The 26,481-nt window shown below is 51.4% G+C and overlaps 1 protein-coding gene and 1 long non-coding RNA gene across 2 annotated transcripts; one reads left to right on the forward strand and one right to left on the reverse strand.

The window, feature by feature from the left end:
• The first annotated feature begins 1,367 nt into the window (after positions 1 to 1,367).
• On the forward strand, positions 1,368 to 19,759 carry ZSCAN1 (zinc finger and SCAN domain containing 1). The gene is made up of 8 exons (XM_087853338.1): positions 1,368 to 1,502; positions 1,879 to 2,016; positions 2,364 to 2,457; positions 2,594 to 4,662; positions 11,927 to 12,015; positions 18,329 to 18,440; positions 18,649 to 18,723; positions 18,951 to 19,759. Exons 4-8 carry the CDS (start codon positions 4,293 to 4,295, stop codon positions 19,757 to 19,759), a joined length of 1,455 nt encoding a protein of 484 aa, XP_087709464.1. The 5' UTR covers positions 1,368 to 1,502; positions 1,879 to 2,016; positions 2,364 to 2,457; positions 2,594 to 4,292.
• Positions 11,094 to 26,481, reverse strand: LOC148108344 (uncharacterized). Its single transcript, XR_015720837.1, has 4 exons — positions 25,999 to 26,481; positions 20,534 to 24,465; positions 19,411 to 20,314; positions 11,094 to 14,298 (listed from the first exon to the last, which is right to left on the reverse strand). It is a non-coding gene; the product is annotated as an uncharacterized LOC148108344 (long non-coding RNA).

Here is a 26,481-nt window from a genome sequence, read left to right on the forward strand (position 1 = left end):
TATTGGAATGTGTTTATACTAAAATATAGCATTAGTATTTAGAAGAATATTTGGTATTGGAATTTGGTTTAAATAAGTCCCAAATATACTATTGGGACAATATACTATTGGGACTGTTCATCATTAGCATAGTATTTAGTATTATTAGTTAGTATAAGTATGTCCCAAATATATTATTGGGACATATTTATACCAAAAAAGTATTCATCTAGGGGCGCCTGGGTGGCACAGCGGTTAAGCGTCTGCCTTCGGCTCAGGGCGTGATCCCGGCGTTATGGGATCGAGCCCCACATCAGGCTCTTCCGCTATGAGCCTGCTTCTTCCTCTCCCACTCCCCCTGCTTGTGTTCCCTCTCTCATCTGAAATTCAAATTTAACTAGGACTTGTCCTGTATTTTTATTTGCTAAATTTGGCAACCCTATTCTGACACAAAAATATATCAAAAATTAATTATACTAGATATAATTATAGTAAAAAGATTTTAAAATATAATAAATATGGGACACACTTATACTAAAAAGGTATTTGTTGTTTACCTGGAAGTGTTTTTTCTTTTAAAGATTTTATTTGTTTGACAGAGAGAGACGCAGCGAGAGAGGGAACACAAGCAGGGGGAGTGGGAGAGGGGGAAGCAGGCTTCCCTATGCGAGCTGGGATCCTGACCTGAGCCAAAGGCGGAGGCTTAAGGACTGAGCCACCCAGGCGCCTATTTACCTGGAATTTAAATTCGGGTGAGCATCCTGCATTTTATTTACTAAATCTGGCAACCCTACTGTGAGACATAGCTACACTGAAAATTACGTCTACTACTATACATACATTTTCTAGGTTTTAAAAAATACGCTAAATGTGAAACACTAATACTAAAAAACACCGTTGTTATCTGACATTCAAGTCTAACCGTGCCTCCTGTATTACTTATTTGCGAAATCTGGCAATCCTATTCTGGCACATATTCTACTAAAACAGACTTATATTTTAAAAATATTTTAACACATTAAATGTGAGACACTCCTACAGTAAAGCAAAAAACACAAAACCACGTTGTTTAAATCGAATTCTGGCTTGCGGTCTGGCCTGAACACTGCAAAGAGAGATCCTAAGCGCCGCGCTCTGGCAGCCCCGCCCGTCCTCGTACCCATCCCCCGCCCCCCGTCCGGCTCAGCTCCATCCTCACCTCACTCCGGCGCGGCGTGCCCCGTTGCCATGGCGACCGAATCTGTCCAGGGTAACGCTGGGGCCCTGCGGGGGCGAAGATACACGTTCCGGGCGGCTTCCGATTGGGCCGCGCAGCCCGGCGCGTTACTACCCGTCCCCCGCCGGGGAGTCCCGCGGCGCGTGACGCTCGGGGACGACTCTGCGCGCCTCTCCGGGCCAATGGCGGCCGCCCGCGGCGCGCGGGGTTCTGGGAGTTGTAGTCCTCGCGGCGGCGGCTGGGCTCGCTCGCAAGCCGAGGCGCCGCCATGACGGAGCGGCCCTGGCCGGAGCGGAGCCCGCGCGCGGTGAGTCCGCCGCGGCCCGTCCGGCCGTCCCGCCGCCTGTCCCTCGTCCGTCAGTGCGCCCACCGGGCTGGCCGGCCGCGTGAAGGGACCGCGGGGCGGGCCGAGGGTGCCGGAGTCGGCGGGCGCTGGCCGGGATCGCGTTAGAGGAAGCGCGGGTGGAGACGAGTCCGGGCTCGGGCGGGAGGTGCAGCCCGAGGCGGGCGGCGGGGCCGAGCCGGGTCGGGGGAGCCGTCGCGGGGCCCCGAGGTACCCGGGGATGAGGGAGACGGGCGAGCCTTGCAGGCCTCGCGGGGGGGCTGAGGTGGAGGTGGGCAGGGGGCCGGGGCGCGCCGTTCTGCCCAGCCCCGGCCCAGGTGGCATCTCCCCTCCCCATCAGCCGGGGCAGAAAGCCCCTCCACCCTCGTTTGTCCACTCCAGACCCCACTCGGCCCAGCCCAAGTTGTCCCTCCCCCCCACCAGCCAGCAGCCCAGAACCTGACACAGTGTCAACGGCAAATCTCGGTGCCCACCGCAGGTAAGCCTGGCCTGTCCACGTGGCTTTCAGCCCTACAAGTGACACTCAGAGACACCCCCCCCCAGCATCAATCCAGGTTACCCCCAGAGTGGATCTCCTAGACCCCAAGACCACGGCACCCCCCCCATGTAGATCTCAACCCCCCCCCCCATCAGCTTAAGACCTCTACATCTTCCAGGCCCCCTCATCAGCCTGGGTTCCCCATTTGGTCCAGACCCCGACATGAGGACATCATTTCCCCCAGCATGGGCCCCAGTCACCCGCCCATAGGCCTTAGGTGCTTTCAGCTAGGAGCCCCACTTGACCCCCCTCTAGATCCCCCATCAACTCAGCTTCTCCCCACATAGACTTCATCCCAGGACCCTGGAGGGTGCTGAGGGGCTGCGGTTCTTCACCCTGGAATCTGCCTGGGGCGCACTTCCCTGCTCACCGGAGAGAAGGGTAAGGTCTGAGATCCCAGAGCAGAAGGACTGTTTGAACCTGTGAACCTGCGAAACGGGCCCTTTTTCTTTTTCAAAAATACACATATGAAAGTGTTACTACAGCATAAGAGTATTTTTGCCTGTGGTCTCAGCAGGGGTGACGGAGCTTATAAACGCCCAGTCAGGCTGCCGGCGGCAAGAAGCAGGCTCGAAGATTGCTGGCAGGGCACAGCCCTCGTGAGTCGCCCTCCCTGCGTTTGTACATCTCGCCTTCCTGATTGTAAAACCCACACACGTGCACATGAAAAGTTCTCCAGAGTCTCAAGAAGGAAAAAGTCACGTGGAATACTCCTCCACTTTTCACTTGTCATAAGCATTTCCCATGTCATTAAAAATCCTTCCTAAATGTTTTTGTTCTTTTTTTTTTTTTTTCTTCATGATGAAGGTCGAACATGATCAAAATACCATTTGGGGGAGATTAAGAGAAGTATGAAGAACATAGCATATGGCTGGCTGCCCTTGGGCCTCTCCTGGCGGCCCTTTTTGGGACCCTCATATATCATTTTGCATCCCACTTTCCCCTGTACCTCATATCATCTGTATGTCATGTCTGCTTCCCTTGAGCATGTTATGTTACCGTGTATTTCGCAGTCATAAATGCTCCGCCATGTGATGGGAGGGTAGTTGATCTCACCAGGCTTGACTGTTGGGCACTTTTGTTGTGATTCTTAGTGCCTAAATCTTTGTCCCAATTTCAGATAAATTCCACAGCATGCGAACTTCCAGAATGGTCTTGATACACAAGCTGCCACAGTGCTTTCCAGAAAGGTCGTGCCAGTTTGTACTTTCACCATTGGATCAGCGCAGAGTACATGTGTTAAAGAAAAAAAAAATCTGCTCATTTTTATTTTTACAACTTTAACGTTTTCTTCAGTTACATGTTCACTATAGAAAGCTTGGAAAAGGCACAAAATGCTATTTTTTCACTGCCCTTCCCACTTTCCCTCTGTTTTTAAAGTATCTTTCCCCCCTTGTCCTCCTCACCGCCTCCTCCCTCAGCCTTAACTTAGAAAAGGCAAGAAAGACAGCATAGGCAGGGCAGGAGGCCTCTGTTGTGCTATTACGTAGCATATCTGGCTGTTATCATTTAAAGGGAATTTAAAAGTCCAGTTTCTTATTTCAAGTGCTCAGGAGCCACATATTAGCCTGTGGCTACCATGCTGGATGGCACAGATGGAGAGCATTTCCAAACCCATAAGAAGTTCTGCTGGGCAGTGCTGGCTACTCCACCAAGGCAGGAATCCCATTCCCCTAGATGCTCAGTAAACCGTGTGTTGAATGACTAAATGAGTGAAGGAGGCAGATGTATGCTAAGTAAGGAAATGAGGTATGCTCATGATGAGGTAAGAGTTGTGAAGACAGCACAGTGAAGATGAGACAAGGGTGATGGCCTGAGCCAGCACGTGGTGACATCCTGCTGTGGTGACAGCTGGGCTAGGATGAACATCAGAGAGTAGTGTGGGTGGGAACAGTAGGTACAAAGGCCCTGGGGTGACCAGTGCCTTGTCTTCAACACAATGTAACCCATGAGGGTCATATGGAAGGAGATTAGGTCAGAATGAGATGGGGAGGGGTCAGGTCAGTTCCTTGGGAGCTAGAGGTCAGGGCAAGGAGGTGGGGAGTGAGGGGAGTCCTGAGCAAGGTGGTGGCCACCATCTGATGTGGCCACTTTGCGCCTGCCCCTCTCTGCAGGCCCCTGACTGCTGACTGCATCCGCCTGCTGCCACCTGGGTTTGTCTGGAGCTGCTGGGACTGTCCTGGGATCCAGCCTGCTTGCCCCCTGAGGCCGGAGAGATGCTCCCATTGGCCAAAGCCCTCGCCTCCCCCAGGAATCCCCAGACCCCGGCTCTGGGGGAGCAGGACGGGGCTCCTCAGCCAGCCAGTCCTGGGGATACCGAGGTTTGGCGCCTGCGTTTCCGACAGTTCCAGTACCGCGTGGCAGGAGGGCCACACCGTGCACTGGGCCAGCTCTGGATGCTGTGCCGCCAGTGGCTACGGCCCGAGGCACACTCGAAGGAGCAGATGCTGGAGCTGCTGGTGCTGGAGCAGTTCCTGAGTGCGCTGCCCAGCAAGATGAGGACCTGGGTGCAGTCGCAGGGCCCCCGCACCTGCAGGGAGGCCGCTAGCCTGGTGGAGGACCTCACACAGATGTCGCAGCAGGAAGGTGAGGGGACGGGCCTCACCCCTAAGAGCGAGTGGCTGCCGGGGGGAGCAGGTGCCGGGTTTGGGTTCTGGCCAATGTCTCCGTGGCCCGGTGCCCAAGGATCGCGCTTCTTTTTCCTTTCAGACTCGAAGTGTCGCATCCACCCAGCCCTGCTCCCACCCACCCCCCACCCGCTCCTGTCCCGTTCCCTCTCCCGACCAGCAGCGCCCCAGGCCATCTGAGCAAACCCCTGCCTGCACATGTCCTGCCAGTGCACATTGTCGTATCACACACCTGTGTTTTTCTTTGTTTTACATAAATGTCATTGTGCTGCACGCCTCTGTCTGCCTCACTTCTCTCGCTCAGTCGGTAATTGAGGGTTTCTCCATTTTACCATGTGTCCATCTGGCCTGTGGCTTTGCATTTGTCTGCTCTCTCTCTCAGGACCCCAGGTCTCTCAGCCCACATGAGGTGCTGTGGACCGTGTCCCCGCCCCACCCCAGGTCCTGTCCAGGAATCCTGGAGGTTACTAGTCCTCCCCCGCATCCAGGCTATGGGGCGCAGACCCATCCCAGAGGTCCACGGCTGGTTATGGAGACTGATGCCTAGGTCCACAGTTGTCACAGAACGGGTGTTGGAGAGAGCTCAGCAGACAGATGGGTCTCAGGTAGCTGCAAGGTCTGCAGGTGAATCTGATGCCACCTCTCTCCCTCAGCCCCCTTTCCCCTGCAGGGGCTTTGTCCTCATGCTTTCTTGCCCCTGTGACTCTGTAGAATTGCTATCCTCCCAGGCCCCAGTCCCATGGAATGGGGCTCCCCTCTTTCCTTGTAATGTCAACAGAAGTGCAGACCCCATCACATCTCGAGGAGGTCAACCCTCAGGGTCTGGCACGGGTGCTGTGATCCGGGTGTCTTCAGGCCCTAGGTTCAGAAAAGCCTTGAAATCTACAGAAAACAGGGTTCCCAGGCCTCCACACTGCCCACAGGAAGCTGGCTGACTTGCTCGGGAAAGTTTTGCATGTTGCATTTTGCAGAGGCAAGAGCATAGTCCAAGTTGGAAGGCACTGAATGGCATCATGGAGTCTTGTTCCCAGGTTCCTGTGGAATCATGAAGATGTGCAAGGCAGATAAAGTGGTCCTTGGAACTCACTGTTCCAGGGACTAAGGGGCCAAAAAGCTTTTGTGTCTGGCCCTTGGCGGACCCATGCAGCCTCCAGGGCCTCAAGCTTAGGAGGCCCAGGCTGGTGTTAATGTTTTGCTGTCGCCATCTTGAGGTTCCCTATCATTTTTTAGCAAGGGGATCACGTACATGTTTTGCACGGGGCCAGGCTGTGGTCCTGTGGACAGGGACATAGTTGGAGCAGCAGGTGGTTCGGCCTGATAAAGCGTCTCTACCTGCCATGTGAATGCCTGGAAGTTAGGGACACAGGCAGGAGGCATCTGCATGCTGCTGCCTCAAGACCGGGATTCATTCCTTGGGAAGGGTGAGGAGCGGGAAGGGGCAGGATGAGATGTGCACTGAGGGAAGGGAGCATGGGGACTGGCTGGGGCAGGGCTGTGGGTGGGGTGCCTGAAGCCCAGATGGAATCCATCAGGAGCCTGGCTCTCCTCTTTTCTGTGGGTGGCCCTCTCCAGTCACCGGGGTGCAAGTGCAGGGTGAAGACAGACCCAATATTTCCACCTGAAGCCCCTGATGGCTGGTGTCTGGAAAAATAACTGAACAGAGTAAGTCTCTCCCCGTCTTAGTCCATGGTGTATCCCTCCCTCTGGCCCAGCAGTGAACCTGGGTGCCAAGGACTGTTGTGCCCGTTACAGCCCATATATTGATACTGATGCTCTCGAGCACAAGAGGGAGAGCACTGGGATAGGGAGCCTGCCCCGGGGGCTCTGCCTTTATTGGAGGGAGGCTATTTTAGGGTCTCAGAGGTATAGTCTTTATTGGCTAATTTAAAGCAGAAGAGTGGGAATTAGGATGTGAGTAGGAAGTAGTGGGTCACCCAAACTGTCAATTATCTAGACCACCCAAGGCTTTCTGAATGAGGACCTCCATGAGTGGGGGCAGCCCAATTCCTTACCTGGTTTTTTGCTAGTAGCTGTGTCACACAGCTGCAAATGTTTATTACAGATGGCAGTCTTTGAAATGGAGGCCTCAGAATTTAAAAGTTTAATGTCAGGCCCAGCTTCCTGCTCTCCCTACACCCATCACCCTATCCTCTGTCTGCACAGCAGCAGAGGGAGTGGTCAGCTCCTCCCATGCCAGCCCTGCAGTGGGGCTGACCGCAGATCCCTGTCCTGGCTGTGTGCCTTGATCTGCCTCCAGGGCCTCGCCTCCCTATAGCCCTGCAGCCTTGACCCTCACTGGATCCAGGGATAGCCAGCTCATCATCTAGGCCTGGCTCAGACATCCATCCCTCTGAGAGGCTACCACGCAGGACCCCATTCATGTTCTCCAGGGTCCTCGCCTCTCTGCGATGTGTATAGGGTTTATCCTTTCCCTGCATGTTTGTTCTCTGTCCTAGTTGATGTGAGCTTCGTGAGAGCAAGAGCTCTGCATGCACCTTCAGGTGGTTTCTGGACAGTGGACAGTACCAGACACCTAGTGGGTGCATAGACGATACAGGAGGGGGAGGCGTGGGTGAACAGAAGAACCAAGGATGGGCATTTGGCAAGTAGCAGGCACTGTTGGGTATACTGCACAAAGCAAGGCTCCGACTTTGGTCTTTTGCATGTGAATTACCAGTTGTCCCAGCACCACTGTTGAAAAGACTCTTCTTTCCCCTACTGAATGGTTCTGGTACATTTGTGAAAAAACCAATTGGCCACAGGTATGTGGGCTTAGTTCTGGACTCTCAATTGCTTTCAATTCTGTATGTCTATCTTTATGCCAGCACTGTAGCTCTGTAGTTAAGTGTTGAAATCAGGAGGTAGGTGTCTTCCAACTCTGTCCTATTTTAGGACTGTTTTGGCTATTCTGGGTCCCTTGCAATTTCATATAAATTTTAGAACCAGCTTTTCCATTTCTGCAAAAAGGAGGAAAAAAGAGTGTTAGGGTTTTGATAGGGATTGCATTGGACCTGTAGATCACTGAGAGTGTTGCCATCTTAACAATATTAAGTCTTCCAATCCGTGAACGTAGAATGTGTTTATTAATAATAATGATGATGATGTTATTTATTCAGATTTTCTTTAATTCCTTTCAGTAGTAGTTTTCCAGTTTTCAGTGTAGAAGTCTTGTATCTCTCAGGCTAAATTTATTCCTAAGTATTTTATTCTTTTTGATTCTGTAAGTAGAATTGGCTCTTTTTGTTGTAAATGAAATCTTCTGAGTTTCCTTTTTGGGTTGTTCACTGATGTTTTATAGAAACACAACTAATTTTTACATGTTGATATTGTATCCTATAACTTTGCTGAATTCACTTATTAGCTCATGCCGTCTGTGAATATAGTTTTTCTTCCTTTCCAATATATTTATTTTTTAAGAGATTTTCTTTTTTTTTTTTAAGATTTTATTTATTTATTTGACAGAGAGAGACAGCGAGAGAGGAAACACGAGCAGGGGGAGTGGGAGAGGGAGAAGCAGGCTTTCCACTGAGTCGGGAGTCCGATGCGAGGCTCGATCCCAGGACCCCAGGATCATGACCTAAGGCGAAGGCAGATGCTTAACAACTGAGATACCCAGGCACCCTAAGAGATTTTAAGTAATCTCTACCCCAAAGTGGGGCTTGAACTCACAACCCTGCGATCAAGAGTTGCATGCTCTACTGACTGAGCCAGCTAGGTGCCCCTACCTCCAATGTAGATGATTCTTTTTTTTCACTTTTCTTGCCTAATTGCTCTGGCTAGAACTTCCAGTACAATGTTGAATAGAAGTGGTAAAATCAAACATCCTTGCCTTGTTCTTGATTGGGGGGAAGCTTTCAGTCCCTCAGAATTATGATGTTTTTATCATTAGAGGGCATTGGATTACATCAAATGCTTTTTCTGTGTCAATTGAGATGATCATGTGGTCTATTAATATGGTGCATTACATAGCTTGATTTTGATGTATTGAACCACATAACAGTTTGATTATAGTGTGTCTCGGTGTGGATCTCTGAGAGTTCATCCTGTTTGGAGTTTGTTCAGCTTCTTTGCAGATTCAAGTATTTCATCTATTTTAGGAAGTTTCCAGGCATTGCCTTCTCAAATATTTTGTTTCTCTGTCTTCTCTTTCTGGGATTCCCGTTATGTGTCTGTTGGTATGTTTTATGATGTCCCACAAGTCCCTTAGGCCCTGTTCATTTTTCTTCTGCTCCTCAGACTGTATAATTTTGATTGACTTACCTTCAAGTTTACTGATCCTTTTCTCTGCCAGCTTAAATCTGAGGTTGAACCCCCGTAACAAATTTTTCATTTTAGTTATTGTATTTCTCTACTCCAGAATTTCTATTTGGCTCCTTTATATAATTTCTCCTTATAGATATCCTTTATTAGTTAAGAACATCATTCTCCTGATTTTTGGTAGGTCTTTGTTCATGGATTCCTTTAGCTCTTTGAGGGTATTTAAGACAGTTGATTTAAAATCTTTGTCTAGTAAATCCAATGTCTGGGCTTCTTCAGGGACAGTTTCTGTTAATTTATTTTTATTCCTGTGAATGAGATACACTTTCTTGGGTCTTTGCATGCCTCTTAATTTGTTGTTGGGAACTAAGCATTTTTAATATTTGATAATATAATGTGATAACTCTGGAGACCAGATTCTCTTCCCTCCCCAGGGCTTGTTTATGCTGCTTACTGTAGGTTGTAATTGTTTATTTTGGAAACTTTTTTCTTTTTCTAAGATTTTATTTATTTATTTGAAAGAGAGAGTGAATGCTGAGCAGGGACCCTGAAGCAGGGCTCAATCCCAGGACCCTGTTATCATGACCCAAGCCAAAGGCAGATGCTTAAGTGACTGAGCCACCCAGGTGCCCCATTTTGGAAACTTTTCTAAACTATTTTTGTAAATACTACATTCTTTGTTGTGTGTGCTCACTAAAGTTTCTGTTTCATTAATTCAGTGTTTGGCCAGAGATGTGACAGAAATTTCCTTTAGGGCCTGGAGCCAACAAAACAAAACTCTCCTGATTTTTGTAGGTTGGCTCTGAGTTGAGATACTCCTTAGCCTCTCCATTTACAGCCCTCCTGAGCCTTCGCTTTCTGGTTACAAGGGGCCTAAAGATCAACCAGATATGAAAGCTTGGGATCTTCTCATTTCCTACCATGTGTTTAGTCCTGATCATACGCATGGCCTGCTAGACTCTGTGGTAAAGCTCTTACTCCCACATGTACCTCTTTCTCCAGACTCTTCTTTCCTAGGCTTTTTGGTCTCTCTGCTGCTTGCTCCATCTGTTATCCCTGCTACAGGTGGTTGTGGCTAGTATATGCCTTTAAATGCTTTTGACAAATGCTGCTCAGGAGGCCACTCCAGTCCTGACAGTTCTGAGAGGGCATAACAAAGGTAAACCCCTGAACTAATCCTTCAGGGAGTCACCAGACAGGTCACCAGACATACAAATGCAATGCTTTGGGAACAAGATCTGTCTTGCCCCCTGTGGCTACAGCAAGCCACACCAATAACATAGACTGCCATTCACACAGCCCCTCCTAGCTGCAGAATGGGGTTGGTAGGCAGGTACACAATACCTTCTAGTGAAATTTAATAGCTTCTTTCTTCATTAAGCATTCCCTCATCCTTGTTTGTTTTGTTTTGTTTTTAAAATCAGATTAAAGTTCCCAAAAGTTAACTCTGAAAGTTTTTGCTGGCTTGATTGTTGCTTCAGTGGAGGGACTGATTTTGGGAGCTCCCTATTCTGCCATTTTTGGCAATGTTACCTTCCTGTTTGCTTTTTAAAAATAATGTTATTGAAACATAATTCCCATACTATATAATTTGCCCATTTAAAAATATGCAATTCAGTGATTTTTAGTATATTCGCAGAGTTGTGCAGCCATCATTACCATCTAATTCCAGAACATTTTATTCACCCCAAAAGGAAACCTCAGACCATTAGCAGTCACTCCCTATTCTCCCCTCCCCGCAGCCCCTGGCAATCACTAATCTACTTTTTGTCTTTATGGGTTTGCCTGTTCGGTACATTTCATATAAATGAAATCATATAATATGTGGCCTTTTGTGTCTGGCTTCTTTCACCTAGCATAAGGTTTTCAGAGTTCATCCATGTTGTAAAATATATCAGTACTTCATTCTCTTTATGACTGAACAATATTCTACTGTGTGGATATACACAGTTTGTTTCTTCATCACTTGACACACATTTGGGTTGTTTCCACTTTTTGACTCTGATGAACAATGCTGCTATGAACATTCACATATAGATATTAGCGTGGACATGTTTTCATTTCTCTTGGAAACACATCTAAGGAAGAGAAGTATGGGGTCATATGGTAACTCTACATTTAACTTTTTGAGGAACTGCCAAATTGCCTTCCAAAGCAACTGTTTGCTTTTTATATGACATATTTTCAGCCTACAAAACTGTATGAAAGGTATTATAACGAACACCCATGTAATTGCCATGAAGCCATCTCAGAGCCTAACTGAAAGGCAGCTTAGGGTGTTACTTAAAGAAATGACACACTGTGGAGTTCACTGGGCCCACAGTGCAGGTCTCCCCACATTCCTCTTGTCCTGCTCACCTTGCTGCCCCAGAGGGGGACAAGGCCTTGAATTTCTCATTGCATGTGCATGTTTGTACTTTCTCCTCTTATTTTGCATCCATAACAGTGTATGGCTCTGTTTCCCATGTCCTAAACCTATAAATGGTGTCCTTCTGTAACTGTTATCCTGCCCTGGCTTTTGTCCCCCTACAATGTGTTTTGTGGTAGATCCATGGGACCCTGCTTCAACTATCTTTGCTACCTGACTGCATTCTGCCTCAGAAAGATTCCAGTTGTGGGATGAGGCCCCTTTCCAGGCTTTCCATGTTAGTCAGTGCTACAGGAAATGTCCTCATGGGCCTCTCAGGGGCACACATGGGGGTGGAGTGCTAGGTGAGAAGACCTGTCCTCAGCTGCCTCTTGTGTCACCGTGGCCTCATGACTGGCAGCCATGGAAAAGTCTGGAGCAGGGGGGTGGGGCTGCATTTAGAAGCTTGTTGGAAGGATAAAGGCAGTGGCATACTACTGTTCCTGCCTTGGCCTCACTGGGGTGCTCCTGGGATTGGCTGCTCTCCGTGTGCAGGAAATCTGGGGATTTAGGGGCTCTGGGTCACACAGGCCTCTCACCATCCCTTTCTCCCGCCCAGTTCTGGTATCTCTCACCGACCACCAGGACAAGAGCATCAGCGAGGAGGAAGACAGGAAGAGCCCGAGGTCCCAGAAAGACCCATCCCAGGTGAGCCCAGGGCCCCTGGCTCCATGCTCCTACATTCCTGGGGCACCATGAGCATCAGTGCTGTGACAGGCTGAAGGACATCCCATCCAAGCTCTGTGCAAGGCTGTCCCAACACTCCCAGGAAGCCTGAACTTCACACCTCTAACCTGTCCCACAAATCCCAAAAACTTGCTGCAGCTCAGTGCTGGGCAAAATACAGTTAACAGGGTTGTGCTCTGTTGCAGACCATCTTCATCCCCCTCCACCCAGGCCCTCTACTAGTCCTTCACCAGGCAACAGCCAGATGCTGAGGTCCCCACCCTCAACTACCTGCTGGGTATGTTGAGAGATTTCTGGTGCTGCCACTCCAAGTGCTGCCACATAGGAGCTTGGGTGCCCTGGCCCAGATGCCATCCATAGTATTAGTACCTGTAGTGGTCTCATACCAAAGAATCCTGTGGATTCTTGGAGGGGCTGGGAACTCCAAGAGCGCATCCCCGACAGCAAGATCTATTCTTGCAAAGGCCCCAAGTGAGAGGGGACCATGACATATGTCAGGGACCAAGGGAAACTTGGTGTGGCTGGAGATCACAGAGTGAAGGGGACAGGCCCCCAGCAGGGACTGGAGTGATTAAAACAGTGGGGGCCAGACCACGTAGATTTGTTAACAGGTAAAGCACGAAAGAAACAAAAACCAAACCACATTCCCTTCCCTCTGGCATCAAGCAGATTCACAGCCCCTTGCTCTCACCTCCCATCACCTCCGTGACCTCCCGCTTCTTCAGACCACAGGCCCCTTCTGTCTCCCACTAATTTGCCACTCTCTCAAACGTTAACCTCCAACGCTAAGGCCCTGTCAGGACCTTCATGCCCTGCACATGACTGTCAGACTGGGTGTCCCTGGGACATCGTACCTCTCTCTCATATGGGGGTCGTGTGGCCTCCCTCAGTCACAACCAATACTGCCACCTTCTCCTCCCAGGCCCCTCCACGCCATTCACAAGCGACCTCGAAGCATCTTTGGCTTCCTTTTGTTTTCTATGTCCACGCTCAGAGAGAAAAAGCACAGGAGTCATGCCCTTCCCTTTTCAAAATGGGAATGTTACAGTGAGCACATGGAAAGATGCTGAAGATCAGCAGCCATCAGGGAAATGCAGATTAAAACTATGATGAGATATCACCACACACCTACTGGAATGGCTAAAAGTAGAAAGAGGGACAGCAGCAAGTGCTGACAAGGATGTGGAAAAACGGGAACTGGTTCATTGCTGGTAGGAATACAAAGTGGTAAAACCAATCTGGAAAACGGTTTGGTTGTTTCTTACAGAGTTAAGTATATACGTGACATATGACCCAGCAATCCCGCTCCTGGGATTGGATGTTTACCCAGATGAAACAAAAACTTATGTTCCTATAAAAACCTGTACACAAATATTCATAGCAGCTTTGTTTGTAATAGCCCCAAACTGGAAACAACCCATGTGTGCGTGTGACTAGATAAACAATCATTTATCCTGCACACCATGGAATACTATCCAGCAATATAACGGAAGAAACTCTTGATCCACACACAACTTGGATGGATCTGAAGGGCATTATGCTGTCAAAACAGCTAATCTCAAAAGGTACATACTATGAAATCCCACTTATATGACATTCTTGAAAAGACAAAATGATAGCCACAGAGAACACATCAGCGGTTGCCAGGCAGGGGTTCTGGGTGGAGGGAAAATGTGACTATACAGGGGTAGCACGAGAGGGTTTCCCTGGGTGGTGGAACCATTCTGGTCCTTATGGTGGTGGTAGTTTCACGAATCTATATATGTGAAATTAACAGATTGTACACGTGCGTGCACACATGCACACACACACACTTTTATGTGATTAAGCAAAATTAAGAAAAATTAAGTTAAATTAAGGAACCATTAAAAATGATATTTCCCATCAAGCCAAAGTCCAGTTCCTCCTGCATTCCCAGAGACCACCCCCCTCTTATGATGCTGGGGTCTAGTATCATTTTGAGGTTTTTTGACTTGCATGGCTGATTTTTTTAAGGACCCACTAGTCTGTATCTTGTTTCTTCTCTGGCTACTATGCTCTGCCTGGAGACCATTTTCATTCTTTATTTAATTCATAACAACAGAAAAAAAGACATCTAATAAGAAAAACATGAGACAAAAGATAAATAACGCACCCACCGCTCTGCAAAAGAGCTCCCCTGTGTACCTTTGCAGACATCAGCAGCAGATCATCCCCGTCCTTGAATTCACCTGCATGAATTTCTCTACCTCTGACCTGCTTTTGCTGGGGGGGGAAAAAGAGTTATTCTTAATTGTCTTGTTTTAGGCTTGCAGGAGGAAATATCTTTTTGTATAACCTTTTATTGTGGAAAACTTCAACCACACACTGTATGGTAGGCTGAATAATGCCTCCACCAACCCCCTCTGCCCACCAAATGTCCATGTCCTCATCCCCTAGAACCTGGGAATGTTACCCTAGGTGGCAAAAGGGACTTTTTGCAGGTGTGATTAAGGTAGGAACATGAGAAGAGGAGATTAGCCTGGATTATCTGACTGGATTCTAAAGGTAATCCCAAGTGTCCTTGTAAGGGGGAGGCAAAGGAAGGTTTAACTACAGAAGACAGGACAGTGACTGGAGCACAGAGGTAGTGAAGGTGGAGTAAGGGCCGCAAGGCAAAGAAGGTGGGTGTGTCTAGAAGCTGAGAAAAGGCCAGGAAACAGACTCTCCCCTGGAGCCTTCAGAAGCAACGGGCCTTGGCAGACACTAACTTTAGCCTGGGGAAACTGACTGCAGACTTCTGGCCTTCAGAGCTGTAAGAGAAATTTGTGCTGTTTTCAGCCACTAAGCGTGTCATAGTTTTGTTACAGCAGCCACGGGAAACAAATACACATTATATACACCAAAATAGAGAGAACAGACTAATGGACCCAGGGTTGTATTAGGACTTTCCTGGGCCCTAAAAATTTTTGTCTGATAAGAATCGTATCAAAGTTATACTCATGAGCTTAGACAAAATAGTAAGTTATATTTTATGACCATTTGGTACAAAGATGAACATATTCTAGGCTGGAGTATTCACTACATTCATTTTTTTTTTCTGACTAATTTTAAAAGACATTAAAACATTATTGCAAGAAACTCCTTTTTTAAAAAGCTTCATGGTCCCTGGGCTCTGTTTCTGGCACATGATGGAGAAGTCAGCCCCAGATGGGCCACAGGTGTCTGACACACAGCCAGATGTGTTGATGGAAACCCCTTTTCCATCCTGGATTCTCCCCTCCAGAAATCACTGACATGCTCACACCCCATCTCCATGCACTACAAGTAGGGCCTGGGCTTCAAGGTCTCATTTTTCCCCCAACTGTATCTATAATATCTTTTTATTTTTAATATTTTATGGAGATATAATTGATGTGTAACTTCATGTTAGTATCAGGTGTACAATATAATGATTCGATATATATTGAGCAACGATCAACTACAGTAAGTCTAATTAACATCTATCACCACAAAAAGTTACAAATATTTTTTCTTGTGATGAGAACTTTTAAGATTTGCTCCCTTGGCAACTTTTAAATATGCAATACAGTATTATTAACTATAGTCTCCATGTTGTACATTACAAGCCCGGGGCTTACTTGTTTTACAGCTGGAAGTTTGTAGCTTTTGACCCCCTTCATCTATTATATCCCTCCACACCCACACACCCACAACCTCTGGCAAAGCTGCCAGACTCTTCTTTTTTTAGACATAAACCCAGCTCCACTGCCTCAGCTAGAACCATTAACAGTAATCCCCCAACAGCAGTAAATAGCTGGTTGGCATTCACATTTCCCATTGTTCTTATTTTCTTTTTCTTGGCTGATTAGACGACAGATGTGGGTCCCCGCATCCCACTCACTGCCCTGCACTGTCCGTGGAATGATCAGAGCCCTGGTCAACAAGACTTTGGGGACATTTTTTGTGTTTAGAGCTATCAACAAGGCTCAGAAATGTCCTGGTTTCTGTGCCTGGCCCAAGTGTGTTTGTCAGTATCTTCAGACGTCTCTGGATGGTGGCCCACGCTTCCAAGTCAGGGGAACTAACATGCCCTAGCATGCCCCCCCCAAACACGTACACATACACACACAGGTCCTGGGCCTCCTCTCCCAACCCCTCACTCTCCATGGTCATGGTCTCGGGCCACTGAGGAGGAGGCAGGACTCTCAGCAGCTGAGGGTCTCAGGCGGTCAGGTACCAGAAAGAGGGAGAGGGACTCCTGTCTGCCCCCTTGCAGATGGCAGACCCTCTGGTGACTGTTACAGAATTCAATAGGTATTTGTTCTACAATGAAAATTAGTATTTAGTAAGAAACAGAAAATCAGTAATTCAGCCAAACACAGGATCCACACTTTCCCAGTCTGAAAGTGAAGAATCTCCTAATGTAATTCTCTCCCACCACACCCCATCCCCAGCTCCCTCCCTCTGGCAGTCCCTAGTGCCTAGCAGTCACTGCCTGGGCCTTTGGGGGGCCTTATATCCCCACACCTGTACCCCAGGTGGGTGAGAGCAGCAGAAAGCAGAGACCGACCCAAGACAGGCCTTTCTGACATGTGCTTGACCTCCTGGTTGAGTCTCACTTCTTGTTTTCCCCTGCACATTTTCTCGAATATTGTCCATTTGTACTGAGGGGGTCACTGTGCTCTTCCTCTAGCCACAAACCCTGAATGATCCAGCCACTGCAGTGCAGGTTTGTCAAGCCCTGGCCGGGTGCCTGGCTCAGAACATGTTGTGCCGATATCCCCTTTCTGGACCAGAGAGGAAAAGCCCTTTGCCCAGGGCCACACAGTAGGGCTAGCCCAGATGCAAAGCCAGGGCCATACATTTCAGATCCTTACTCTTCAGTGGCAAGCTCTGAGAGACTCCGCTGCATGCCTGCTGGTGGGATGGGTGACAGGAATGCTTTGGTGATAGGTGAGACCTGGACCCCCACTGCTGCTCATCACCCTCTGGGACCTTGTTCTCAGGGACGGGGCAGCTGTGAGGGACAGTTCAGAGCCCCACAGGTAATACTGACCTCAGTCCTTACATAGGGCCCGGTGCTCTGTTTAATGCCATGTTGCTGCTGTGAAATCATCAGTGGTTTTCAAGTGAAGGTGTACTAGTCAGGGTTTTGCACGGAAGCAAAACCGGTAGGATTTATACAGACATACAGAGATGTATTACAAGGAACAGGCTCACACGATTAGGGAGGCCAAGGAGTGCCTGATTTGCTGTCTGCAAGCCGGAGACGCCAGAAAGCCATCTCCAGGGCAGGGGACTCTTATCTCAAGGCCAAAGGTCTAAAGACCACAGGAGTCTCAGTCTGAGTCCAAAGCCCAAGAATCAAGGAGGGTCCGATGTCTGAGGGCTGAAGGTGGCTGTCCCAGCTCAAGCAGACAGCACAAACGCACCTTTCTGCCTTTGTGTCCAACTTGGGCCCTCAACGGATTGGGTGAGGCCCACCCACATTGGTGAGGATGATCTTTACTGAGACTGCCTGCACAAATGCTAGTCTTCCCTGGAGATGCCCCCCCCCCCCCAGATACCAGAAATGATACTTTACCAGCTACTGGGCCATCCGTTAGCTCAGTCACATTGACTCCTAGAACTCACCATCACAAAGGGGCCTTGAGTTTTCATTTTGCACAGGGGGGCCCTCAAATTATGTCTCTAGTCCTAGTAACAGCCCTCTGGGAATGTGCATTTGGGGTGTTAAAATTAAATACAAAATGGAGACCAGACTTGAACATTCCCTGAGCAGACAAAACCACTCACCACATAAGTGAGACTTAATTTAGTGTGTTCTGCAAAACAAGCAAAACATAACCTGGGCCACCTCGTGCAAATGCCTCTGACGATCTTTAAAGAAAGTTAAGTCATCTTCCTAAATGCGGTGTAAGATAATCACTTTGAGCCACCCCTGCTGTCTGGAAACCCCCTTTGTAATCACCATCATCAAGAAGGTTAAACGACCTCCTCATTTTCACTGTATAAGCCTCCAGGCTTCATATCAGTCTTCGATTTGAAAGCTCCCAGTTCGTAGACTATTCTTATATGTACAATAAACTCTTACTAAATACTGTTTATTGGTTTGGTGGCTTTTTTTTTTTTTTTGCACCTTTTTTTTGGGGGGGGGGAGCGGTGGCTTTAGTTTTACTATTCCTGGATTTTTGAAAGGAGGCAATGCTGTCCCTCTCCTGTGGGGGCATTGGGTAGATGGCTCTCTGGTGGCTGCTCCAAGCCCTGGGCGGCGTGGGGCAGTTGCTGAGCAGGACTGTGTTTGCCATTCCAGGCATCGGAGCTGGGGCTCCCCCAGGAGGGCGAGTGGCTGCAGCCTGCCCAGCCCCAGCGGAGTCCCCACACCAGGGCGGGGGCCGAGGCATCCTGCACCCTGGGCTCACTCGGTGAGTGTTTGGGTCCGACGGCAATCCTGAGGGCTGGGAATGGGTTTAAGGTCTGGCAAGGGTTTGACTTTGCTGATGGCAGTGTCGGGGGGCTTTGGTGATGAACTCTATACATTCCCCCAGAAATTGTGCACACCAGGAGTGGGGACTGATATCGCGCACCCCCCCTCCCGAAACAGCCACTCAAACGTTTCCACCCCTTGACCAGGGCTTCAGCCTCCTAGCATGAAGGCAGACAGACAGAAGACACTGCAGCATGGGGTCCCCTCAGCAGCCTGCCCAGGTGAGGACAAGGGGGCCCAGGGCCTTGGGATCTGCCCCCCAGCCCACCCAGCCCTTTATCTTAAGAAAGGAAAGGATTGCGGGCACTAAGGCCCTACTGAGTAAAGACAGCTGGCTGCCTGCTCCTCTCTGCAGTCCTGGGGGGAGGGGGGCAGGGAGATGCCCAGGGTGTGGCCTCCAGCCCCGGCCCCTTCACTAACAATTAACCCTTTCCCTCACCCTCCCCAGGCCTGGGCTGCTCGCCTCTGAAGCCTAGTATCTGGGATGAACCTCCCTGTGGGCAGGTTGGGGACAGAGCCCCAAGGAACAGACACATCCTCCCCAGGCTGGCCCAGGACTCTCCCCAGGCAGAAGGGGGTGCCTGGCAGGCAGGGGCTGCCCCAAGGGACGCTGTGCTTCAGGGCACTGGAGGCCAAGGGCCTGCTCCCGAGGGGCCCCTGCACCCGAGCCCTCAGCCCGGCCTGGTTGCAGACCCCACCCTTCCAAGTGCTCAGAGCAGCAGTCCCCAAAAGAGACTTGGGGACAGCGATGCCAGCAGCACCCACCTGCCCTTACTCAAAGACACCAAAGCCTCCCCTGAAGAGGCGGGGCAACCGGCTGCTGCCCTCTCCTCGGGGAGCTCAGCGGCGACCCAAGTCCCCCCAGGGGCGCGGCCCTTCGCGTGTGCCGAGTGCGGGGAGGTCTTCACCTGGGTCACCCACTTCATCGAGCACCAGAAGCGCCACCTGGAAGAGGGGCCATTCTCGTGCCCCGAGTGCGGCAAGGCCTTTCTGCACGCCTCCGTCCTGGAGGAGCATCGGAAGATCCACGAGCTGCAGCCGCTGCGCAAGAGGCCCCGGCGGGGCGGGGGCGAGGGACCCGGGGAGGCCGGCCCGTTGGAAGCGGCGGATGGAGGCCCCTGCGCCCAGGACGCGGATGGAGACCGGCGCGCGGAGCCCTCCGGCCGCGAGCGGCCCTTCGAGTGCGGCGTCTGCGGGAAGGCCTTCCCCTGGATGGTCCACCTCCTCGACCACCAGAAACTGCACGCCACGCAGTGAGCGGACGCGGGCCCCGGGTGACAGCGACTCCCGGCGGACTCGTCCTGCAGGCGACCCGGGACCCGCCACCCCCTCCGCGTCCCCCCGGAGACAGCGACCCTCGGCGGGCTCGTCCTGCGGGGCGACCTGAGACCCGCTGTCCCCTCCGCCGGGTCCCCCGGGTGACAACCGCCCTCGGCGGACTCGTCCTGCAGGCAATCCAGGAGCCGCCACCCCCGCCGCCGCGTCCCCCGGGTGATAGCGACCCCAGGCGGAGTCGTCCTGCGGGGCGACCCGGGACCTGCCGCGTCTCCCGGGCGTCGCCGCGCCTGGCGCTTACCCCGGGTGACAGCGACCCTCGGCAGACTCGTCTTGCGGGGCGACCCAGGACCCGCCGTCCCCGCCGCCGCGACTCCCGGGTGTCGCCCCGCCTGCCACTTACCCAGGGTGACAGCGACCCTCGGCGGGCTCGTCCTGCGGGGCGACCGGGTACCCGCCGTCCCCGCCGCCGCGTCTCCTGGGTGTCGCCGCACCTGTCGCTTACCCCGGGTGACACCGACCCATGGCAGACTCCCCCTGCGGGGCGACCCAAGACCCGCCGCGTTTCCCGGGTGTCTCCGCGTCTGCCTCGTTCCCCGAGTGACAGCGACCCCCGAAGGGCTCGTCCTGCGGAACGACCCGGGACCCGCCACCCCCGCCGCCGAGTTCCCCAGGTGACAGCGACCCCTGGCGGACTCGCCCTGTAGGCGACCCAGACCCGCCGCGTCTCCGGGTGTCGCCGCGCCCAGCGCTTACCCCGGGTGACAGCGACCTCCGAAGGCCCGTCCTGCGGAGCGACCCGGGACCCGCTGCGTCTCCCGCGTGTCGCCGTGCCTGCCGCGTCCCCCGAATGGCAGCGACCCCCGAAGGGGTCGTCCTGGGGGCGACCCGGGACCCGCCACCCCGCCGCCGCGTTCCCCGGGTGACAGCGAACCCCGAAGGGCTCGTCCTGCAGACGACCCGGGACCCTCAGCGTCTCCCGGGTTTCTCCGCGCCTGCCGCGTTCCCCGAGTGGCAGCGACCCCCGAAGGGCTCGTCCTGCGAAACACCGGGCCCCGCCACCCCCGCCGCCACGTTCCCCGGGTGACAGCGACCCCTGGCGGACTCGTCCTGCAGGCGACCCGGGCCCCGCCGCGTCTCCCGGGTCTCGCCGCGCCTGGCGCTTTTCCCGGGTGATAGCAAACCCCGAAGTGCTTGTCCTGCGGGGCGACCCGGGCCCCGACGCGTCTCCCGGGGGTCGCCGCGCCTGGCGCTTACCCCAGGTGACAGTGACCCCCGAAGGGCTCGTCCTGCGGAGCGACCCGGGACCCACCGTCCCCGCCGCCACGTTCCCCGGGTGACAGCGACCCCTGGCGGACTCGTCCTGCAGGCGACCCGGACCCGCCACGTCTCCGAGTGTCGCCGCGCCTGCCGCGTTCCTGGGGTGACAGCGACCCCCAGCGCCGCGCTTAGCTAGGCGGTCGGCCGTCTGCGTTCCGCAAGCTGCAGAAGAGGAGCTTCGCCAACGCTACCCGTTCTGGGAGCCTTTCCCGGGGGCGCCAGGTCGGCCTCCGCGCCCTCGACCTGGCGGCCCTCCTGCGCTCCGCGGAAGGAGGCCTGCTGCCTGCCCAGCCCCTGGGAGCCTGGCACACGCTTGGGGTCCTTTTATGTGGAACTTCCTCCTCTTTTCTTTCTTTCTTTCTTCTTTTTTTTTTAGTCCCCGCCCCCCATTCCTTTTTCACTCCTTTTTTAATGATAAAGTACACACAACATAAAACTTAACAAGCATTAAGTCCATGCATAACGTTGTGCAGCCATCACCACCACGTATTCTGGAATATTTTCACCACTCCCAAAATGGGTTCCCCATACCCATTAGCAGCCACTCCCCATCTCCCCTCCCTCAGCCTCCCTCAGCCCCCCACACCTACTAATCTGCTTTCTTGCTGGATGGATTTTGGGCAGGGTTTTTAGGTCTAACCAAATCTGACCAGCATATGATTCTTTTTGATTCACAGAATGACTTTTTTTGTCGTTGTTTTTGAGATAAATGCCAACATTTTTCAAATCATAGATATCACATAAAAATCTGGCATTATGGTCACCCTGGATTTCCCAAGAGCAGGTGTAGGGTCTCCCGAGCACCTCAGATCACCCCACCACTTGTGGGGATAGCCTGCACACACCTGGATTCAGCTTTTCATCCATCCCCAGCTCTTCACTGCTGGGCACCACTTGCCCCATGTAAACGAAAGCCTTACAAGTTTTGTGTTTTTTTTTTTTCATTTCTTTTCTTTTTTTTGGGGGGGGAGGGACTTTACTTGGAAATAGTGTTAGATTGACTCTGACCACATGTAAGCAAAGACCTTCTCCTTTAAATCATCCATAAGTCGCCTTGCAACTGGAAAAGCCTTTGGATCTGCCCTGCCCAGTCCACTGCTGCTTCTCCACCAAGCTGCCTCGTGCATCCCACTTGTAGCCTCTGTGCCCTAGCACCCTCCTGGGCCATGCAGATCCCTCCACTGCCTTCGCACCCTTCGCCGCGCTTGCCTTCTTGGAACTTGCACTCGCTGGGCCTCCAGACCTTGCTCGTGGCTCGCTCCAGCATCCCGGCTTACCCTCGAAGTCCTCACTGGGGGCTTCTGGTTCTACTCCATGCCTTAATTTCTTGTGGGCTCCTGCTCTCTTTCTAAGCACCTTCTTCTCATCCTGCTGAGGCAGAGTTTGTTCCTTGGAGCTCAGGTGGCAAGAGTGGGGGTCTTGGCCCCACAGTCAGCCTCTGATCTTTCAGGTACAGCACACATGATGAACAGGTTTAAGATGACAGGATATGTGGACAAAGAAATCCCAGTGTCCCCACTTGTTGGGGACCAGAGGTTTATTCCAATGCAGTTTTCATCCCAATCCCCCTAAGCCAGAGGCACATTCACAGCTCTCTGGGTTGGAGTAGGATTGTATGAGAGAGTTGGGGCCGCTGCCCACGTCAGTCAGGCCCCTCACTGCCATGGGCCCCAGCCATCCTCACGCTAACAGCTCCAAAGATGGGGTTCACGGAAGATGTCTGCCTGGGCATCCCCCAGACCAAATGCCCTCCAGAGACATCCGCCTGGTGTCCCTCAGTCCTCCAACTGAGCTCGTCCAAAGAATCCTTGATCGAAAGAAAACCCACTGCCTCCCCTATGCCAGCCCTCCACATTCCAAGGCCCAAGGATCACCCTGTTCTCTTTTCTCCTCTGCACTGAACTGTCCCAGCCTCCCTTTCTTCTATCTTCTTTTTCACATCTTTGGATGTCTGCAGCTGCCTCTAAGCAAACTCTGCCTCCAGCCCATTCCCCTCCATCCCATCCAATACCAGCAGCCAGCAGGATCCCTCTGAAACAGACACACTGAGATGACATAAAGCCCAGCTGACCAGTTCCCTCGAATTCTTTCCTGCTTCAGTAGCCCCCAGCACTGGGGTGGTGTAGGCTGGTCTCCTGCACCCACTCTGTCCCTGCCTGTCTCCACAGTGACTTCCATGCTGGGCCTCCTCACCTCCTCAAGGGCTTCACTACAGCATTTTACCAGCACCCAGCACAGAGCAGCCCTTTGCAAGTGAGGATGGGTGAATGGTAATCAAATGAGCTACAGCCACTGCCAAGACCCCACCACAGGGCTGCAGTGATCAGCCAAGGAAGCCTTACTTGGACCCCTGAGGAGATGGGGTGGCAGCACCATGGAAGGCCACCCTCAACACTCTCTGCCTTGGCTGACACAGGCACGGATGTGACCCAGGGTCCTGGGCCTGGAGAGTCACTCCTCAGAATCCCGATTCACCAAAGCTGCCAAATTGAGTTAACTGCCCAGCCTGCCTAGTCCCAGGATGCGGCTTAAGCTGTAGTGAGATAGAGCACCAGCCCTCCTCTTCTCTTTCTGCTCACTCCATGCATGCTTGGCTCACCCTGTACCTTCGTCTGCCAGTGTCCCCTGAAAGACCCCAACACCTACCCATTGGGACTCTTCCCAGCCTCCTTGTCTGTCTTCCAGTGCTTGTCACAGAGCATCTGCTGGGCCAGGTACTGGGTGCTGTGATGCAGTGCAAGTCCTCACCATCTCATGCTCCAGAACCAGAGGCAAACAGACCACCCTCCTCCCCACAGCAGCCAGGGCCTTTGGGAGCAGAGGCCTGGGCATTGCTAGGTTTTGAGGCTCCCAAAGTGATTTTTTCTTTAAGGATGAAATATATACACAAGGCTAAACACTGTAATATATTTAAATGTATATATCAAATAATTTAACAAAAATAGAGTGTAATGAAGTTGTGCTATCCATGATGATTATAGAATTTCTTGAAACCTACACTGATTCTTAATGCAACTATTCCTGGTGCCGTCCTGTCACAGCCAGGTGGAGGCGACCCCTGTGGTTAGAGAAAGCTGAGATTGGCATGAGTGGGGCCCAGCCACTGGCTTCAACATGGTCTGGAGGAGTGAAGGCAACACAGAGCTAGCCTTCAGATCACCTTGTTTAATTGACAGTGTTCTTAAACCCTTTGAATTTCCTGTGAATCAAGAGATTTCACACACAAATCCAAATCTTTGGTTTCTTTCCAGAAGTACAGACCTGGTACACTGGGCTTACCTGTCCACATGGCATCACTTGGTAGAGACCATCAGCACTCATCCCTTTAGAGCCCAGCCCCTGCAGGCGTTTGAGTTTGTGAAAGCTGGCTGGAAAAAAACAAGGATTAGGAGGGTAGAGGAAGGTAACAGAGGGGCAAGTCCCAAGGGAGCTGGGCAGGGCAACCTGGCTCAATATTAGGGCTGGGGTATGTCCCCATGAGCAGGCAAGTCTGTGTAGCACCATCGACAACTCATTACCAGGACTCTGCCCAGGCCTTTTGGGGAAAAGATCTGGTCATGAGAAGTGTATACACACCTTTTGATACAGTAAAAGGAAAATAGGGGGAAGAGTACACATTTTGTGGAAGAAAAAAACCAACAGAAAAAAAAATTATCTTTTTGATTTTGGTTTGCAGGTGAGAGAACTGATAATTGACATTTTATGTATATTTTAAAGCCTTCATACACTAGTACAGAGAAGAGAAGGTGGGCTTTCAGTATGACAATCACAAATGTGGGCCTTTATAGTCTGAATGTACAAGACACTTTAAACAAAAGCCGATAAGCTTGTCTTTGCCTTGACTACATCAGTGCATTCTGATTTTGAGCCATCCATCATATTTTTTCATAACAACCACTGTTGTAGGGCTTATGAAATTTAAAGTCTTTTACTCATGTGAGAATCAGCCTAATCTTTTCAAGTGTCTTTATGTGTAAAGAAAAGGTACCCAGCTAGGTTCTTCCCTAACGTGAGAATTCCTACTGTCTTTTCTGCTGTTTTCAGAGCTGTTTCAAATAAATTGTTCCAGTCAAAGAAAAAATGCCCTTGTCTTGACACTTTTTCTCAGCTTCAAATCCAGCATGCAAGCCCTGACTTGAATCAATTAGTCTTTCTTAAAGTGGCAAGAGCACGTGGCTCAGCCCTGGTTAGATTCTTTTCACCCCCTGCTCCAGGGACGGCCCGTGCACATCAGTGAAATAAAGTCTGGCTTGAGTGGTGAATGGCAAACGTGCACACCTTGTCCACTGGCGCCTGGTCCACTGTTGGCTGCTGTGCCCTGGGCCCAGCCCCTAGCAGGCCTTAGTCAATGTTCGGCCAATGACAAATTCTGTGAGGACACATCAGCTTTGAATATTATGGTGTTGTTCATGGGATGCCTGGGTGGCTCAGTCAGTTAAGCATCGGCCTTTGGCTCAGGTCATGACCCCGGGATCCTGGGATCAGCCCCTCGTTGGGCTCCCCGCTCAGTGGGGAGTCTGCTTCTCCCTCTCCTCCTGCTCCTCCCCCCTGCTTGCGCGCTCTCTCACTCTCGCAAATAAATAAATCTTAAAAAAAAAAAAAAAAAAGAATGCTGTTCAAATGCACACATCTGACGATGTAAACCAGTTTAAAAATGTGTCTACCATGGGATGTTTCCTACAACCACGTCCTAAATACTGCAAGGCAGGGTCGGCGTGGTAAAACGTAAACGGCTCTTGTATTTGGCATCTTAGTGAATGTATCTGTTTTAATTTTTGTGTGTCGTTTTTGTGTCTTGCACTTTTTGTTGTTTTGGGGAAACACCAGTTTGTTTTACAACAATAAAGTTTACGGCAGTTTCCAACATGAAAGCAGTATGTCCTTGCTCCGAGAAGACTCACCTGACTCACAGGCCCTGCCCACGCGGCCTCAGCCTGGCTGGGTCCTCCTTGCGGAGATTGCTTCTCGGGATCTTCCCACGGCCTCTGCTCAGCGTCCTCCCTGACTCCCCTGACCCCCCCGACCACTCTCTCTACACTAGTCCCCGGCCAGTTACAGCTGTAAAAGCGCGGGGGCGACGTTCGCGGGGCCCACGACACAGCCCGCGGGAACTGGACACTTGTGACGGCGCCATAAGCACCCGCGTCGAAACTCGAACTCGGTTCCCCCAAGACCTGACGGCAGGGGCCGATGCGCACGGAACCCGCGCACGGGCCTCCGGGAGTTGTAGTTCGGCGCCTGCCTGCGCAGGCGCTCTCCCGGTCAACGACGGGCGTGGTCTTCGACCATCAGACAAGAGAATGCGGCGTGGAAGGTTTTTGGGGCGGTGAGGCGAGGCTAAGGCCGGCGGGGGTCCGCGAGGCCGAGCTCGTACTCGGAGCGCA

Source organism: Ursus americanus, chromosome 21 (assembly GCF_024610735.1).
Source record: "Ursus americanus isolate L20-20 chromosome 21, mUrsAme1.1.p, whole genome shotgun sequence".
Lineage (NCBI taxonomy): Eukaryota > Metazoa > Chordata > Mammalia > Carnivora > Ursidae > Ursus > Ursus americanus.

Coding starts and splice junctions, on each gene's coding strand:
- ZSCAN1 (XM_087853338.1), top strand. CDS start 4,293: ATGCTCCCATTGGCCAAAGCCCTCGCCTCCCCCAGGAATCCCCAGACC. Junction 4,663..11,926: donor ACAGATGTCGCAGCAGGAAG/GTGAGGGGACGG, acceptor TCTCCCGCCCAG/TTCTGGTATCTCTCACCGAC. Junction 18,441..18,648: donor CTGCACCCTGGGCTCACTCG/GTGAGTGTTTGG, acceptor CCCCTTGACCAG/GGCTTCAGCCTCCTAGCATG.